The following is a 16,936-nucleotide window of genomic DNA, read 5'->3' on the forward strand; positions in this document are numbered from 1 at the left end:
AGCTAGCAGTCAAGTTATTTAGGAAGTTTTGTCGGTAAATATCAAAAGGGTTTATAACAGTCACATAGGATCATATAAGTTACTGTGAAATAATAGTTATTTACTTAGCTAAAGTTAACAAAAGATTTCAAAGGTAAATATAGAACAGAGCAATTAAGAGGTAATAAAACTTAAATCTATTATTAAAAGCATTCAACATCTGAAGAAAGTATGTCCTCTTAACAAAGAGAAAGGCCGAATTTAGGTTTTTGCACCAGCTTACTTTAAACTCACTTAGGTAAGCTTAATTAAATTTATTTTAAACTTAGTCAGTCCTAACCATGTGCAAAACTTTTTCATGGTTCACCTTCCACAAATCTTTTAATCACTTTGTGTAACAGCCACCCGTAAGTCAGACCTACTTTCTTTTCCCTTTATAAAATGTAATTTTATTTTTTATATCTTCTTTATTAAAAACATACATCCTACTTTCTTATTAGATCAGCAAACATTAATACTAATATTTAATATTGATATTTAATATTGACTATTTCCTAATTCACTTGAATTTGAAATTTATTTAGGTTAATTTTTCTTGTATTTAGAATTGTTTGATTTGTAAGTGCTTACTTTTCTTTAGGCCAATTAAATTAGAACTCATTTACAACTTCAACAATATTATCAGAAAAAAGACATATACTGAGACATACATAAATCCAGACAGACAGACTGACAGAGATCTTACAGTTTTCTGTTTGAGATTTAAAATACCTCTTTGACACCTCCCCCCCAACCTTTTTTTTTTTTTTTCCCACTTCACTTTCTAATTTGCCCAAGGGTGAGGTCTCAGGCAAAGCTGGCTGTGTATTTCAAGGACATGGAAAGGGTTAACTTCAAGCTTTTCCCTGGGCAGGTCTTTTTACAAGCTAATTGTTTTTAATCGCATATGCAAGAAGAATTGGTTTTGTAGTTTCCAAAAAGAAAAATTTCTCTCACTCCATTCTAACAATCAGGCACTCACAATCATTCGGAGACTATCACAACGCCTCCCTTCTCCTGAGTCCCCAGATTTCCTTAACTGTTGGGCCCTTCCTGGGAGCCCCAAGGAGGTTATCAGTCATGATGCCTCCCTTCCTCCTGAGTCTATAGGTTTCTTTAGCAGTTGGTCCCTTTCTGGGAGCTCTAAGGAGGTTATCAGTCATGATGCCTCTTTTCCTCCTGAGTCCCCAGGTCTCCCTATCTGATGCTCCCTTCCTGCGAGCCCCAACGAGGTAATCAGTTGTTGGGATAGGTTCCTGCTTGGGGAGCGGCCCCGGAGCCTCACCTTATCCCGTGGCCATTCCTGGCGAGTTGGTCCGTCCCTCTACTGAGTCCAGTTGGGGTGCAGCTGTCGGGAGAGTCAGAACACTGGTCCAAAAGAGACCCTGAATACCATCAGGTGGTGCGCCTCCTCGTTTGTCTCAGGGTTCCTTCACTCCAGCCAGGCCGAGCCACCAGTCGGGCTGCTCAAGGGCCCGGCATGGTTGGAATCTCTCCGGGGCCTCCAGAAATGTTGCAGAAACCAGTACTGGAGAAACTAAGCACCACACTTGGAGAGTTGGAGAACTCAGGTTTATTATGCTGGCAGGCCCAGAGGAGTTAACACTCCAAGCTCTGAGCCCCAAACAAAGGGATTACAGAGTTTTTATAGACAGACTGTAGTGGGCAACACCAGTTGTTTTAAACTAAGGGGTTTTAAACTAAGAGGTTTAAACTAAGGCTGGTTTAAACTAAGGGGTTTTTGCACATGGGAGAACAGTGGTTAAGATGGGGAGGGTGATGCCTGGCCTGGACAGGTATGATTAAGCAGGTTTGCAGGGGCTGGGCGATTGCAAAGAGCAGGACAAGAGTGAGTGAGATAAACTCCAGTTCCTCGTATGGCAAGTCCCCACTTTCTGAGACTATGTGACCTACATGATTCAGACTTTGCAAAGGGCAAGGTGAGTTACAGAGGCAAAAGGAAGTAAAATTTTAACTTTTCCTCTTCAATTAAATTTATAAAATAAAGTTTTTGTCGTATTTGGGTGTTTTTTTTTTTTTTTTTTAACACCATGTGGCATACTCATAATTCTTTCATTCAGATAATTCTGTTATAATCTACCAAGGTTTCAAGTTTTTCTTTGAGAAGCTCACCGTAAGTTTTATGTGGTATTGCCATTCTTGGGTCTTATTCAGTGAATTTAAAATTTAAATGTTAAATCATCTTTAGTCAACTATTCCCATTATACTGTTTAGCATTGTTTCTCTCGTTTTTTAAACAGGCTTTTGAGGCATATATCAGCATGATTTATATAGACGCATATTGCTGTCAGTCTTGCTAGTCTTGACTTTTTGAAAATTATTCTTTTTCTGTTTCTAGTTTGTTTTCCTTTAGAAATTTCTTATTATAAAAAAAAAAAGTTTACCTGCATTTTATTCCAACAGTTGAAATTAAAAACTGTTTTCTTCCACTTTTTATTTTCAGAATCAGAGGTTTTGACTTAAAAAATAATGACAACCTAGAAGTTGAGTTATGTTTTCTTCTGTGGGAATTTGTAGGACTTCAGGCCTGGGAGACAGCATCTCAAGTAACTCTGAGACAAGTGCTCCCAGGAGGCAAGGGGAGGAGCCAGGTTATATAAAAGTTTTATAGTAAAGGGCAGGCAGTCTGACCATTAAAAGATTATTGTTAATGAAAGAAAACCAGATATACCAACTTAAGGAATTTACTGCTTCTCTGTATATGGCGAGATGCAAGAGTCTGGGCTACTGAAATCATTCCTTTGATATGTAACCTCACCTATCTGGGTTTTTCACATCCTGAGCTCCCTTGGGGCTCACCTTAGGGAGTGGCTGCAGCCTGATGGCTGTTGTATTGCAGATATTCTTCCCCTTCCTAAGTGCCCTTAGGGCTCACCAGCTCATCTTGGAGGGCTGGAATTGCTGAGGACTGTAACATCCTTATTTATTGGTATGGCAGGAAAAATTTCATTTCTCAGTGGCAGTTAATTCTTTTCAACTGTTTGCTTATTTGTTGGATCTGATATGGCTCCATTGGAAAAAAAAACTTTTGATAATAACTCAAAACTCTGAAAACCCATTAAAATAGGCTGAACATGAGAAAAATCAGAGATTTATTTTCACATTGCTATTCTTGCATTTTTGATATGTGCCATTCTTTCCAAAAATTTAGTCTTTAATCTTTTCTAATATACTTAGGTGTGTAAATGCTATTGGCTTTCATGAATGTTTATTTACAGAAATAATTGATTTTTTAAAATCTACTACCTGTTTTTTTCTTAATAATTACATTTATATCAGAGATTGGCAAACTTTTCTTTTCTTTTTTTTTTTTCTTTTATTTTATTTTTAAACTTTACATAATTGTATTAGTTTTGCCAAATATCAAAATGAATCCATCACAGGTATACATGTGCTCCCCATCCTGAACCCTCCTCCCTCCTCCCTCCCCATACCATCCCTCTGGGTCATCCCAGTGCACTAGCCCCAAGCATCCAGTATTGTGCATTGAACCTGGACTGGCATCTCGTTTCATACATGATATTTTACATGTTTCAATGCCATTCTCCCAAATCTTCCCACCCTCTCCCTCTCCCACAGAGTCCATAAGACTGTTCCATACATCAGCGTCACTTTTGCTGTCTCGTACACAGGGTTATTGTTATCATCTTTCTAAATTCCATATATATGCGTTAGTATACTGTATTGGTGTTTTTCCTTCTGGCTTACTTCACTCTGTATAATAGGCTCCAGTTTCATCCACCTCATTAGAACTGATTCAAATGTATTCTTTTTAATAGCTGAGTAATACTCCATTGTGTATATGTACCACAGCTTGCTTATCCATTCATCTGCTGATGGACATCTAGGTTGCTTCCATGTCCTGGCTATTATAAACAGTGCTGCAATGAACACTGGGGTACACGTGTCTCTTTCCCTTCTGGTTTCCTCAGTGTGTATACCCAGCAGTGGGATTGCTGGATCATAAGGCAGTTCTATTTCCAGTTTTTTAAGGAATCTCCACACTGTTCTCCATAGTGGCTGTACTAGTTTGCATTCCCACCAACAATGTAAGAGGGTTCCCTTTTCTCCACACCCTCTCCAACATTTATTATTTGTAGAGTTTTGGATCGCAGCCATTCTGACTGGTGTGAAATGGTACCTCATAGTGGTCTTGATTTGCATTTCTCTGATAATGAGTGATGTTGAGCATCTTTTCATGTGTTTGTTATCCATCTGTATGTCTTCTTTGGAGAAATGTCTATTTAGTTCTTTGGCCCATTTTTTGATTGGGTCATTTATTTTTCTGGAGTTGAGCTGTAGGAGTTGCTTTTATATTTTTGAGATTAGTTGTTTGTCAGTTGCTTCATTTGCTATTATTTTCTCCCATTCTGAAGGCTGTCTTTTCACCTTGCTGATAGTTTCCTTTGATGTGCAGAAGCTTTTAAGGTTAATTAGGTCCCATTTGTTTATTTTTGCTTTTATTTCCGATATTCTGGGAGGTGGGTCATAGAGGATCCTGCTGTGATGTATGTCAGAGAGTGTTTTGCCTATGTTCTCCTCTAGGAGTTTTATAGTTTCTGGTCTTATGTTTAGATCTTTAATCCATTTTGAGTTTATTTTTGTGTATGGTGTTAGAAAGTGTTCTAGTTTCATTCTTTTACAAGTGGTTGACCAGTTTTCCCAGCACCACTTGTTAAAGAGATTGTCTTTAATCCATTGTATATTCTTGCCTCCTTTGTCAAAGATAAGGTGTCCATATGTGCGTGGATTTATCTCTGGGCTTTCTATTTTGTTCCATTGATCTATATTTCTGTCTTTGTGCCAGTACCATACTGTCTTGATAACTGTGGCTTTGTAGTAGAGCCTGAAGTCAGGTAAGTTGATTCCTCCAGTTCCATTCTTCTTTCTCAAGATCGCTTTGGCTATTCGAGGTTTTTTGTATTTCCATACAAATTGTGAAATTATTTGTTCTAGCTCTGTGAAGAATACTGTTGGTAGCTTGATAGGGATTGCATTGAATCTATAGATTGCTTTGGGTAGTAGCAAACTTTTTATGTAAAAGGCCAGATAGTAAATATTTTAGGCTCTGGGATCACAGGGCTTTGTTGCTGTAGCCACTCAACTCTGCCTTTTTAGTGCAAAGGCACCCTTTGTATTATTTTATGTTTCTCATGCTGTGGAGACTAAGAAACATTTTCTACTGTAAACATCCAGGAGAGTGAATGAGCTCCATTGGTTAGGATGCACTGCTGCAGAGTCATACTTTTACTGCCAAGAAGATGTGTCAATGAATGGATGTGTATACACAGTACAACATTATTTATAAATATAGCCAGCCATGTGCTCTATAGTAATATGAAATAGGAAGAAAACAAAAAACATCAGAATGACATATGACATCAGGATGACTAATCTATTAAAAATGCTTTTCCCTTTCTGTTATTTTAGTTTCTTTGTGCTTGGAATAAAGGAGTTTATTTTATTGCTTACTTTTTTAATAGCAGAAATAATTTCCACAACTTTATATAAAAATCTTCTTTAATTTATCCATTAGTGTATTGTATGATTATTTTCTACTTTCTTTGATTTTCAACTGCAATGGATTTTTGGTATACAACAACAGATATTGAACCACACCAAAAATTAATTTAACCTTTTTGGGTATTTTTTTTTCACCAAATTTACATTTATATATTTTGAAGAATTAAGTCATTGGTGAAGAAATTAGCATTAACAGCCCTTGTAATGGATTGGGGCTCAGATCAAGTGTCATTTGTGACAATTATAGTGAATTACTTCTATACAATTTGTACACCTGAGTACTTTACATTTCTGTTCTAAGAAAGTGATCTCCATTTGAAACGAATAAACCTTTCTACAAGGTTCCTTTGAGATCCTTTTTAGTACTATGTAGCTCTCAGACAGTGATCACAGGTTCTAATTTTATGTTTAATTGCTGCAAATGAGCTACATTCTCTCTGTTGACAAGGCAGCCTTGCTTTGAAAGTACAAATACACATGGACCCATTTAGCTTTGCAATTTCACACGAAAATTTCTGATAATGAGATTTATTTCTAATTTCTGTTTTAAACTGTAAGAAAATATATATTCTATTTTGTCCTCTCTGATGACTATTGCCCCAAAATATCACCATTCTTATTCAGGTTTTAAATACTGTATTTTTCTTTTTGTGTAATCTTGTATATTTCTCTTGTTCTGTAAACCAAGAAACATTTTTGACTTTAAATCTCCAGAAGAATGTAATGATCTCCATGGGTTAGATGCATTGCTGCAGAATTATGCTTTTAGCGTCTGAAATCTTCCTAAACTGGCCATAATCTACCTGTTCCATCTCCTACTGGCTTTGTACCTCAGGCACATCAGCTCTGCCCAGCATTCAAGACTTCAGTCAACCCATGTTTCCCGTCTGGAAAATGGTCGTGCATGAGTTCTCTGTGGCCCCACTTAAATGTTACTTCCTTTCATTTCTCTATAGGCAGGGTTACCTGCTTACTTAGCTGAACACTGTATATTTGCGTTGTTCTCACTTGTTATCATATTTGGTTACCAACCCTGCCTCCCAGACACCAGCTGTCCCTAATCACAGATATTCGGAGACAAACGCATTGAGCTCATAATTGTACTATGTTCAGTCAACACCTCAATAAACACATAGAGAGGAGCAAAGTCACTGATCATTGTAGACTAATTAATCATATTGCCCCCTTTCTTTATTTTCTGTTTAGGTATTCTTGAAGTTTTACACTGTGTGTTAGTAGAAAGTCCAGAAGCTCTAAATATTATTAAAGAAGGCCATATAAAATCCATTATCTCACTTTTAGACAAGCATGGAAGAAATCACAAGGTAAGTGAACCATTTTATTGCCTGAAATGAATTCTGGAATAATTTCAAACATACTCTTTAAAAAGATAATTTTTAAAAGGTGTGTCACATTTTTCATGTTTTTTACTTTTTAATTTCCATCAGATAATACTATGTAGTGCTTATGCATAGCACCAGTGGGAGAATGGAGCAGTTCTCAGGTAGTGGAAAATAAGTGGACACATTGCTATCAGGTTTAAAGTGACTGGGTCAGAGGTACCTGGAGGGAATGTGTTTCTGTTTGTGGAAATTACTGCTGATGCTTGAATCTGAAAAGGGAATGAGAGCCAGCTGAAAGGGATTTCACTTTTCAGGTTCTGGATGTCTTATGCTCTCTCTGTGTTTGCCATGGAGTAGCAGTCCGTTCTAACCAGCATCTCATCTGTGACAATCTTCTGCCAGGAAGAGACCTGTTATTGCAGACACGCCTTGTGAACCACGTGAGCAGGTAGGTTCAGATAGACCATGTCACCAAATTGGTTGTATAACAAGAATTCAGATATCCAAAATACAATAAATTCCACAAATCAGTGAAACTACATTTCCAGTTAGATCTACTTTCCAAGGTGTCAGACGTTCATTGGGTACTCTGTGCCAGCCACAATGCCAGATTTTTTATAAGCATTCTACACTGTTTGTGTGTGCATGAAGTATTACTATTATCTGTGTTTTATAAATTAAAATGTTTGAACTGAAAATGAGACTTGAGTCTAATTCCAGAGATTGAGCTCTTAACCACCATGCTATAATGCCTTCCATATGTAATAATGATAATATTGAATATAATTAAGAAGACATTATGTGTGATAGCAATGACTTTGATACACTTAGCACAGTTTTTAGCAGCTTTCCAGGAAATACTTGCTACTTCACCATGTTTCAAACAAAAATGTGGGGTTTAGAATGTATTTCTCCTCTGTGTTTGTTTTTTTTTTAAACACAAATATATTGTATTTTTTTTAAGATTGCTTTGAGACTTCCTTTATTGTTCTTTCTATACTAGACCTGTTGTTAATGAGTGGTATTCCTGAGACTTTTTCTAATCCCTAATGTTAATTTAGAGTTAGGATCTCTTCATAAATTGCAATTAAAATACAACTAACTAGAGACTCCTCACAGCGAGACGTAGAGAACAACAAAGATGATTAGTCACTTTGGTTCCTTCACTAAGGCTATGACTTGTGTCAGCCTCAAACCTTGTATGACACAAAGCTTAGCTTAGGAAAATGTCTCTATGTCCTGGATTAATAATAACCCCATTAATTCTGGGGCCTGATGCTATCCTGAGTGTCTCCCCTTAAATATGATTCATGATATGAAAATAGGTTGAAGAACAGTTAAGAAAAAATGTAGTGGACTGTTGAGTGATGTAGCCAAATTTTCCCCAAAGCAAACATAAGTCACTGAACATTAACTGTAAGTTTGGCTGTTACAGTAGACTTCAGTGATTGTTTCAATAATTTCTTGCACTTAAGGAAACATTGGGTTGCCCAAAAAAATCAATAGGGTTTTTCTGTACAATGTTTTGGAAACCCAAACAAACTTCTTGGTCAATGGAATGTATCTTTGAAAAGCAGGACTAATTCAGGATAGCATGATGTAATAAATTGAGACAATGAAAGGTTTATTTGGATTTTCTCATATACTGTTCCCATCTCTTCAAAGCATGAGACCCAATATTTTTCTGGGTGTCAGTGAAGGATCTGCACAGTATAAGAAGTGGTATTATGAGTTGATGGTGGACCACACTGAGCCATTTGTGACTGCTGAAGCCACTCACCTGCGAGTGGGCTGGGCTTCCACAGAGGGGTACTCACCCTACCCTGGAGGGGGTGAAGAGTGGGGTGGAAATGGTGTCGGAGATGACCTCTTCTCCTACGGATTTGATGGCCTTCACCTCTGGTCAGGTAAGTACCATCCATTTTCCTTCACAGTGTTCTCGAAGGAAATCTTTTGCCCTGACTCTACATTTCCATAACCTATTTGTGTTGCTCATGTCAGATACTTTGATTTCAAAAATGCAACACTAAAATGATGAAAGTGGTAAGTCAAAAGCAAAATTTCACTAGAGGAAAAAGAAAACTCTTACAATTATAGTACGTCTCTAAAAGACTTCATTGTGTATGAATGATGTATATCAGAAGTGGCATTCTGATTCACTAATTGAATGCAAAAACTTAAATGTTTCCTACTTGCTTTAGTTGGTACGTGCAAAGCTTTAGCTTCCAGTATAAACAGGAACCAAAAATAAAGAAAAAAATCCTGGACAATAATCATAATAAAAAGACTAAGTTTCATCTCTTGGTTGATAGTTTAATGTCAGGAATGGGTAATTTATTAAATGTATTATGAAGAAACAGTCCAAAATCAAATGATGTGTTGTTTCAGAAGTGTGGAGCTGTTAAAAAATAAATGTATAGCTCATTTCACTAGCTAACAACCCTAAGCTTTAATGATTGGACATATATTAAAAATTAGTAATATATAAAAATATACTGTTTTCTGATTTATTAAAAAGATTTATTTTCATTGGCTCTGTTTAAAAGTTTAGCTTTTAATAATTTTTTAAAATTTTATTTTGTTTTTAAACTTTATAATATTGTATTGGTTTTGCCAAACATCGAAATGAATCTGCCACAGGTATACATGTGTTCCCCATCCTGAAACCTCCTCCCTCCTCCCTCCCCATACCGTCTGGGTCGTCCCAGTGCACCAGCCCCAAGCATCCTGCAGACTTATGCTTATATTCATAAAGCTGCATTTAGAATGAATCCAAACTGGTTTTATAACACATTTAACCTATAGAAGGGGACACCCGGGTGGCGCTAGTGGTAAAGACTGTTGCCAACACAGGAGAATCGGGAGACGCACATTCGATCCCTTGGTTGGGAAGGTCACCTGAGTAGGAAATGGCAACCTGCTCTAGTATTCTTTCCTGAAAAACTCCATGGACAGAGGAGCTGGTGGATTACAGTCCATGGGATCACAGAGTTGGACTGAGCACACACAACCTACAGAAAATATGCAGAGGTTTCTTACATTACAAAAAGTTGAACTTTACCTCTTATGGGCAAATCAAATGATATTCATTTATTAATGCTGTATAAATCATAAATTATGAAAAGGTATTTTAATTTAAATTTAATTAAAGCCTAAGAGTCTGTGGTAAGGGGGTTTATAAATGAAAGCACTCTATATTTGTGTTGAACAGTAATGTTTACTAAATCTTCCCTTTATTCAGTGCCAACAGCTCAGTAGCCTGGAAGAGATGAAGCTGTATTTTGGATATTTTGTCTAAGCTGTTGGGGCCCAGGCTACAGTGTGCTCCATCTTATATACACTGTATACTGTGGTGGTCAGAAAGAGTCACAATGCTCGTTCGAAAATTTTTCTACTGACCAAAAAGGCAAAGAGCCCTAATTTCAGAAGACCTGAAAAACATAAATAGAATTAATGTCTGTTTTATAATACATTTCAACTATTATCCTTTAGATGTCATCCTCTCTCTGTACCTTCACACATCACTGCACACAAAATGGGTCTTCAGGTGGATGAATGAAACAGGTTCACTTGTTTTCCCATTACATAGAATTTAGGGGAAAACAAAACACTACTCTGTTTTTTTTTTTTTTTTCTTTTAATGCTGCATTGCATCTAATTTCAGCCATATAATGTCACTTCACTAAATGGTGAAGTTTGCATTTAGTTTGAAGCTTTTTCTATCAATACGTGGGAAGAACCCAGAGCTTCCGGAATTGGACTGTGTCCAATATGCCTTTTATGACTAAGTATCTGTTAAATAGAATGATAGGAGCAACAAAAATATTCAGTGAATCTATCACAGAAAGGAGGATAGTTTGTGGAATTTCAGGAGAAAATCATCTTGAAACTTGAATTTATATCAAGAGAACATACTTGACTATTTTTCCAAATGGCAAGAAAATATGTGCTCTACCATGCCTGTAGTTGATAGGTGTGTTCTCTTAAGCTCCTGGGATCGCTTGTTAATTTTAGATTCATGATCAATAAAGGCAGATCTAAATTAATTGGCTTCTGACTGAGTTACCATGGTTAAATTCATTTTAAGTCACATAATCTTCTCAGGTTCACTCTCCTATTCCTTTTCTTTCTAATATTTAAGGTAGAATTTAAAGTATTAAGGATCTGTGATTTCTAGGGGGAAAAAAAAAAAAAAAAACAGCTTTTTGTGATCGGAGAGTAGAGTTGTTCCTTGGTACCAGAGTTTGGTTCATCAGCAAAAATTTTGGTATCTGTTTTCATTTCTTCTTCCCACCCTAAACTTTGCACGGCATTGCTGTGTTCCTCTTCGGGGAATAATGATTCTGTTTCCAGCATCCACATCTTCTGTATGTTAGGGTCAATAGTGTGAAAAAAATCTCGGTGCTTTTGAAGAATTTAGGTATAATAGAATGAAGGAATGTCAGAGAATAGTACAGGAAAGAAAGGTAAGGATTCTCTTATAGGACCTATGAAAAGCCCACTGCTATCTTCCTTTCTGGCTAATGTTGGAAATAGGAATGTAGTTCTCATATTGATTTGATACACCTATTAAGTCATAAATGCAACCTGAGAATGCTTCTAGCAGATTCAGCAGTGTCAGTGCCACTGAAACCATGGGCTTAGGTTGGTTGCTAGTGATCTCTTCTTTCTAACCTAATTGTTTCAGGCATTACAAAACAGTTTACCATGGGGACTTTTAGACAGTCATTAGTTTTAGCATATTCATTCCTCAGACTGAACAGAATACTTGGATTATAGTAAATATTTGTTGACTGCTTCCCAGGTGGCTCAGTGGTAAAGAATCTACCAGGTAACCCTGGGAAGATTACCTGGAGGGGAAATGTCTACCCACTCTAGTATTCTTGCCTGGGAAATCCCATGGACAGAGGAGCTTGGTGACTATAGTCTATGGGCTCGCAAATGAGTTGGACATGACTTAATGAGTAAATAGCAACAAATATCTGTATAACCACATTATCAGCTACACATCTTGATACAGACAGGAATACAGACCTTTGTGAGTTCTGTTGCTTTTTGCATGATTTTCTTAAACAATTCCCTTTATTATATCTAGGAAATTCTAGAGGGACCACTTCATAATGAATTTACCACTTGCAAATTTGAATATCGGTAAAATTAAAAATCTACATATTTTATAATGTAGATCTGCCCTACTATTGGCATTTGAACATATTGTTGATAAAAATCTGGACATGCTAGAAAATTTAAATAGGTGTTATAAAAAATTCAAAGCTGGCATCATCAAATCTATTTTTGTCTTTGCTCAAATTGAAAAATACTGTATGTTCACATTTGTGAGCATGTGTGTTTGGGAGAATCTTATCTTCTTGTTTTCCAGTTTGCCCATAGGACTCATAGGCCAAGAAGTTCTGATACAGTCAAGAGTGAGTGTAGATCATAGGTTGGCCAGGGGAAGAAATGACATTTATCCAGTATCATTTTCATGCCTCAATGTGTATCCTGTTGTTTCCTACTTAAGAAGCCAACCAAGGAAATGTAGGAAATAAATTATAGAACAGAAACAAACCAATTGATGCATATTGTCTCTCAACAAACAATGCACAAATGATCATATTTTCTGTTTTCTTCTGTATCCTTTTATGTTTTTATTTTATAAAATAAAGGAAATTTAATCTTTGAGATGGGGGACTGAAGTGAATACCTTCCATGTCTGAGACTCTGTTCTTGTATAACATTAATTTAATTATCATAACAACTCTGCAAAGCAATGGCATTTGGTTTACAAGAAATCAAGGCTTATAGAGGTTAAGTAATTTGCTGATGGTAAAGTAGATATTTGACTTCAAGTCTGTCCCTAGAGGTTTTCCCGACATCATTATGTTATCAACTCTAAGATGATATCTGTATCAAATACCGTCCATCTGCATGCAAAATTTTCTGCATATCAGAAGGTCCATTTTACAATAAAAGTAGCATTGCTCCTAAAAAAAGCAACATTTTTTGATTAAAGATCTGACATATAACGTGAATATGTATTCAAGATTTATTGTAGTCCAGTACTATTCGTTGTCACTGCCTATTCAAATCTTTGACTTAATCTCTGACGATGATTTTCTCTGAGATAAAAAGACATCATCCTCCTTAAATGTATTTCCCCACAGGTTGTATTGCCCGGACGGTCAGCTCACCAAACCAGCATCTCTTGAGAACTGATGATGTCATCAGTTGCTGTCTAGATCTAAGTGCCCCAAGCATCTCCTTCCGAATTAATGGACAACCTGTTCAAGGCATGTTTGAGAATTTCAACATTGATGGCCTCTTCTTTCCAGTTGTCAGTTTCTCTGCAGGAATCAAGTTAGTATCACTGTTTTTTGGTCTGTTTGCTTTCTCATTTCCCATTCTTTCACAGAAGACTCTGCACTGCCATCACACTCGCTTCACTAACCTGCTCTCCTGGGCATCCATCTGCAGGGCATTTTTGCCCTGTAGCAAAATGTTCCTTGAAGTAACAAGCAACCTGTTCCTTGAAGGTTGGAGATAAGATTAATTCAAGAGGGGAATCTCAGGAGGCTGAGTGTTTTGTCCATATATCCAGCCATTTAAATAACTCAGTCTAATATATCTTACTCTATCCAGCATCCAGAAATATTTCCAGTCCACTAAAGTGTACTTTTTTCTTTACTAAGGGTAAATACACAATGTTGGATTAAAAATGTCACTAAGTTTTTTATATTTATTTTCATTCATTTTTCTTTTCATTATATTACTCCAAATCCTCTCATTTCTACAGAAATGACACGTTTTTGGGTGATCAGGTCAAGATGATGCCTTTCCTTGTCACCCTCTACTTGTTATACTTGTAAATAATCTGCTTATGATCAGCTGGGTCAAGGTGGTTTTCTCTAACCCTTTGCTTACAGAAAGAGTAATTAAAATGATAATTCAGTATCAGGAAGTGTCATATGAGTTCCCCTAAGGAATTTCACAGGGAAGTTGAATGCTACAAGGTGACTGTTTTTTCTTTTTATCAGATCTCATCCAGCCCTGTAATTTTAAGTATTGGTATATAGGTATTTAGATCAAGTCTGTCTTTCTCTGTTGGTTATTTGGGCACCTTGAGGTATTAAATGACCAAATACTACAGACAGGTATTTCATTCACATAGGAATATGGTGTATGTACTTTTATTATTTCTCCAGAGAGTGATAAGTTTTTGCTGAGCAATTAACATAATTTAATCAGGTTTTACTTTTATGATTAGAGGCTCTTAAACTCTTAGTTACTGACTTTATGATGGTTCTTAGGGGAAAAGATGTGACTTCTGACAAAGTTAATTTTATACTAAGACTTTATTTCTTGAATTTTGTTGATTACGAAACTTTTCTGTATGCCAGAGATATAACTTACCCTGACATGCATCCTTTTTAGAGTACGCTTTCTGCTTGGGGGGAGACATGGAGAATTTAAATTCCTTCCTCCGCCTGGGTATGCTCCTTGTTATGAAGCTGTGCTGCCAAAAGAGAAGTTGAAAGTGGAGCACAGCCGAGAGTACAAGCAAGAAAGGACTTATACGCGGGACCTCCTGGGCCCCACGGTTTCCCTGACACAAGCTGCCTTCACACCAATCCCAGTGGACACCAGCCAGGTACCAGACCATCAGCTGTGATGGCAACGTTTGAATTGCAGCCATTCCTACATTCAGTGGGTTTCAGACTCCTTGGACTGCAACCTGTAGGAATGCATTTCACAGTAATACACTTTATATGTATAAGTGCAGCAAGTTTCATAAAATAATGCTGACCTTTACCATGTCCACTTACTCATTTTGAGTCTATTCTGTTTTTGAAAAGTGTTTTTAAGTCACTAAATTGATTTTATAATGTACAATTGGACCGCAACCTAAGTCAACGCTTACTAATTTTAGAGTGTTTTTTACCTAAGGTAGTAGTGGAATTTTAAATTTCTTCTTCTTGTCTATATACAGTTGGCACTTTAAAGTGATTTAACTGACTTTTATCTCAGGTAGAGATTCAGATCATAAACTCTAGAGTCAAAATGTCTTGGATCCAGTGCATGCTCTGAGACTTGAAAAAATTACTCATCTCATTGACTAGAATGCTAAGAGTATGTTCAATGTATAATAAAGAACATATTGGCACCATACTTTGCAAATAGGCACCCAAGCAATGTTAGCCATTATTCATGCTCTTCTCTTGCATAGATATGAAATTATCCTGACACTGACACTGAATTAAATATTATTTTATTTTGATGGTGAAGTAACTTCAGTCCAATTGGTTAGATATTCATAGTTTGTTCATTAACTTTCAAAGATCAGAGGCATTGCTTCTGAAGTCTGATATAGAATTAAGAGCAGGCCTCAGACGCCTCTGTGGTTTAATGCCTTGAAACGTATTTCCTATCTCTCCCTGCCAGCTTTTTATATGCTGTATAACATAAGCATACTTTGTTCATGGCTCACATTCAGTTTGTGTTGCCATGGCTGGAACAAGGCAGAGTGGATATGGTGCCTTCAGAGTTGAGCAATAAACATGATTGGAGGATGGAAATGGACTGGAACAGACAGTGGGATTCCATGGTGTCACTAGCATTAGGATTTCCTGAGACCTGGATAATCTCTTGTTTCTAAGGGAAGGAGGCAATGCTGGTCTGCTCCCCATGGAAACTCCACCCCATCCATGGATATTGTAGGCAGTTGCCTGCTATCTGTTATGAGGGACTGATTGTGGGGCAATATCTGTGCATCACCAGACATGCACAGCCAACCCTTCACCTTGAAAGTCATTTGTGTTCTTTATGAAGAGGCCATTAAACTTCCCCTTTTTAGTGGAAACATGTTCAGATTTTTCCCCCTGAGGCTTATATTTAGAAACCACTGAAAGTAAGAGTTAAGGGACGATATAAATCATTGCCATCAGATATTTCTAAACTCAGTGGATTATATTTTGGACACTGAATTGCCTTCCTCCTGGCCTGTGAATGCTGGCCAGGTTGGTTTAAGAAGTCTTGAGTGATTTCTTTTTTTAAATAATGCGTATTCCAGTGATTATCCCATATCCATTGACTTTTTTTTTTAATGATGGCTGTCCTGAGTAGTAATCTGTTTTCTTTCTTTCTAAATTTTGTTCCTAAATTCCCCAAATTTACCTAATAATTATGTAGATACCTGGTTTTATAAATTTAGAATGGATTATCTGGAACCTAGTTATATGATTACATTTTAATGGTTGAGGAGACGATTGTATTTAGTTCAGTTCACAGTAAGAACAGTTAACATTGCATTTTCTTGCATTTGTTTCTGATGTGTGTTTTCTTTTTCTCTTTTTTAAATTTTAGATTGTGTTGCCTCCCCACCTGGAGAGGATACGAGAAAAACTGGCAGAGAATATCCATGAGCTCTGGGTGATGAATAAAATTGAACTTGGCTGGCAGTATGGTCCGGTACATAATTTTGAAATTTGTTCTCAGATTCTGTTAATATATCTTTCTGAAAATATTACTTCTCACTCATCCTGCTGTATGATGACATAAATTGATCTGATTGAGTTTTTTCACCCTAAGCTTTATTTTGTGTGCCGTTTTTCTTTATGAGAGGGAATGACGTTAGTGGTGGGGTCATTGAAGGATGGCTTAGTTGCCTAGACAATTCAAAAGTTATTAATATTCAGGTTGAAAGTTACATTTTTAAAATCAAAGTTAACATATACAGACAATAGGCATTGATTTCTAGGGACCTTAGGAAGATATTTCATTGAAACTGAAAGTGAAAACTGAAACTGGAAAGAAAGAAGTTAATTTACTTTCCTCCTCTGATATTTCTTTTAGTCCCAGTTGTATTTAGTAGAAGTTCTCAGGGCAGAGGTTCATAGTTGGTTTCATAAGTGGAAGACAGGCTGAGAAAGAATCATTGCATATGTTTCCAAATGATTATTGTTTAGAGAACTTAGTTTATAGTTTATCAATAAAATTTAGGTAAAACCAAAACGACTTCTCATGTAATAAGTGAA

General features: G+C 36.6%; 1 protein-coding gene across 3 annotated transcripts in view; it reads left to right on the top strand.

Annotated features, from left to right (window-relative positions):
- The window catches only part of RYR2 (ryanodine receptor 2), an 832,848-nt gene that overhangs the window by 464,286 nt on the left and 351,626 nt on the right, over positions 1 to 16,936 (top strand). For all 3 annotated transcript variants that reach the window (XM_070781954.1, XM_070781952.1, XM_070781953.1), the window contains 6 exons: positions 6,769 to 6,887; positions 7,220 to 7,353; positions 8,571 to 8,812; positions 13,070 to 13,262; positions 14,337 to 14,553; positions 16,266 to 16,370. In XM_070781954.1, the coding sequence (XP_070638055.1) occupies positions 6,769 to 6,887; positions 7,220 to 7,353; positions 8,571 to 8,812; positions 13,070 to 13,262; positions 14,337 to 14,553; positions 16,266 to 16,370 (1,010 nt within the window). The remainder of the gene's footprint in view (positions 1 to 6,768; positions 6,888 to 7,219; positions 7,354 to 8,570; positions 8,813 to 13,069; positions 13,263 to 14,336; positions 14,554 to 16,265; positions 16,371 to 16,936) is intronic.

The sequence above is a fragment of the Bos indicus genome, chromosome 28 (assembly GCF_029378745.1).
Source record: "Bos indicus isolate NIAB-ARS_2022 breed Sahiwal x Tharparkar chromosome 28, NIAB-ARS_B.indTharparkar_mat_pri_1.0, whole genome shotgun sequence".
In the NCBI taxonomy this organism is placed as follows: Eukaryota; Metazoa; Chordata; class Mammalia; order Artiodactyla; family Bovidae; genus Bos; species Bos indicus.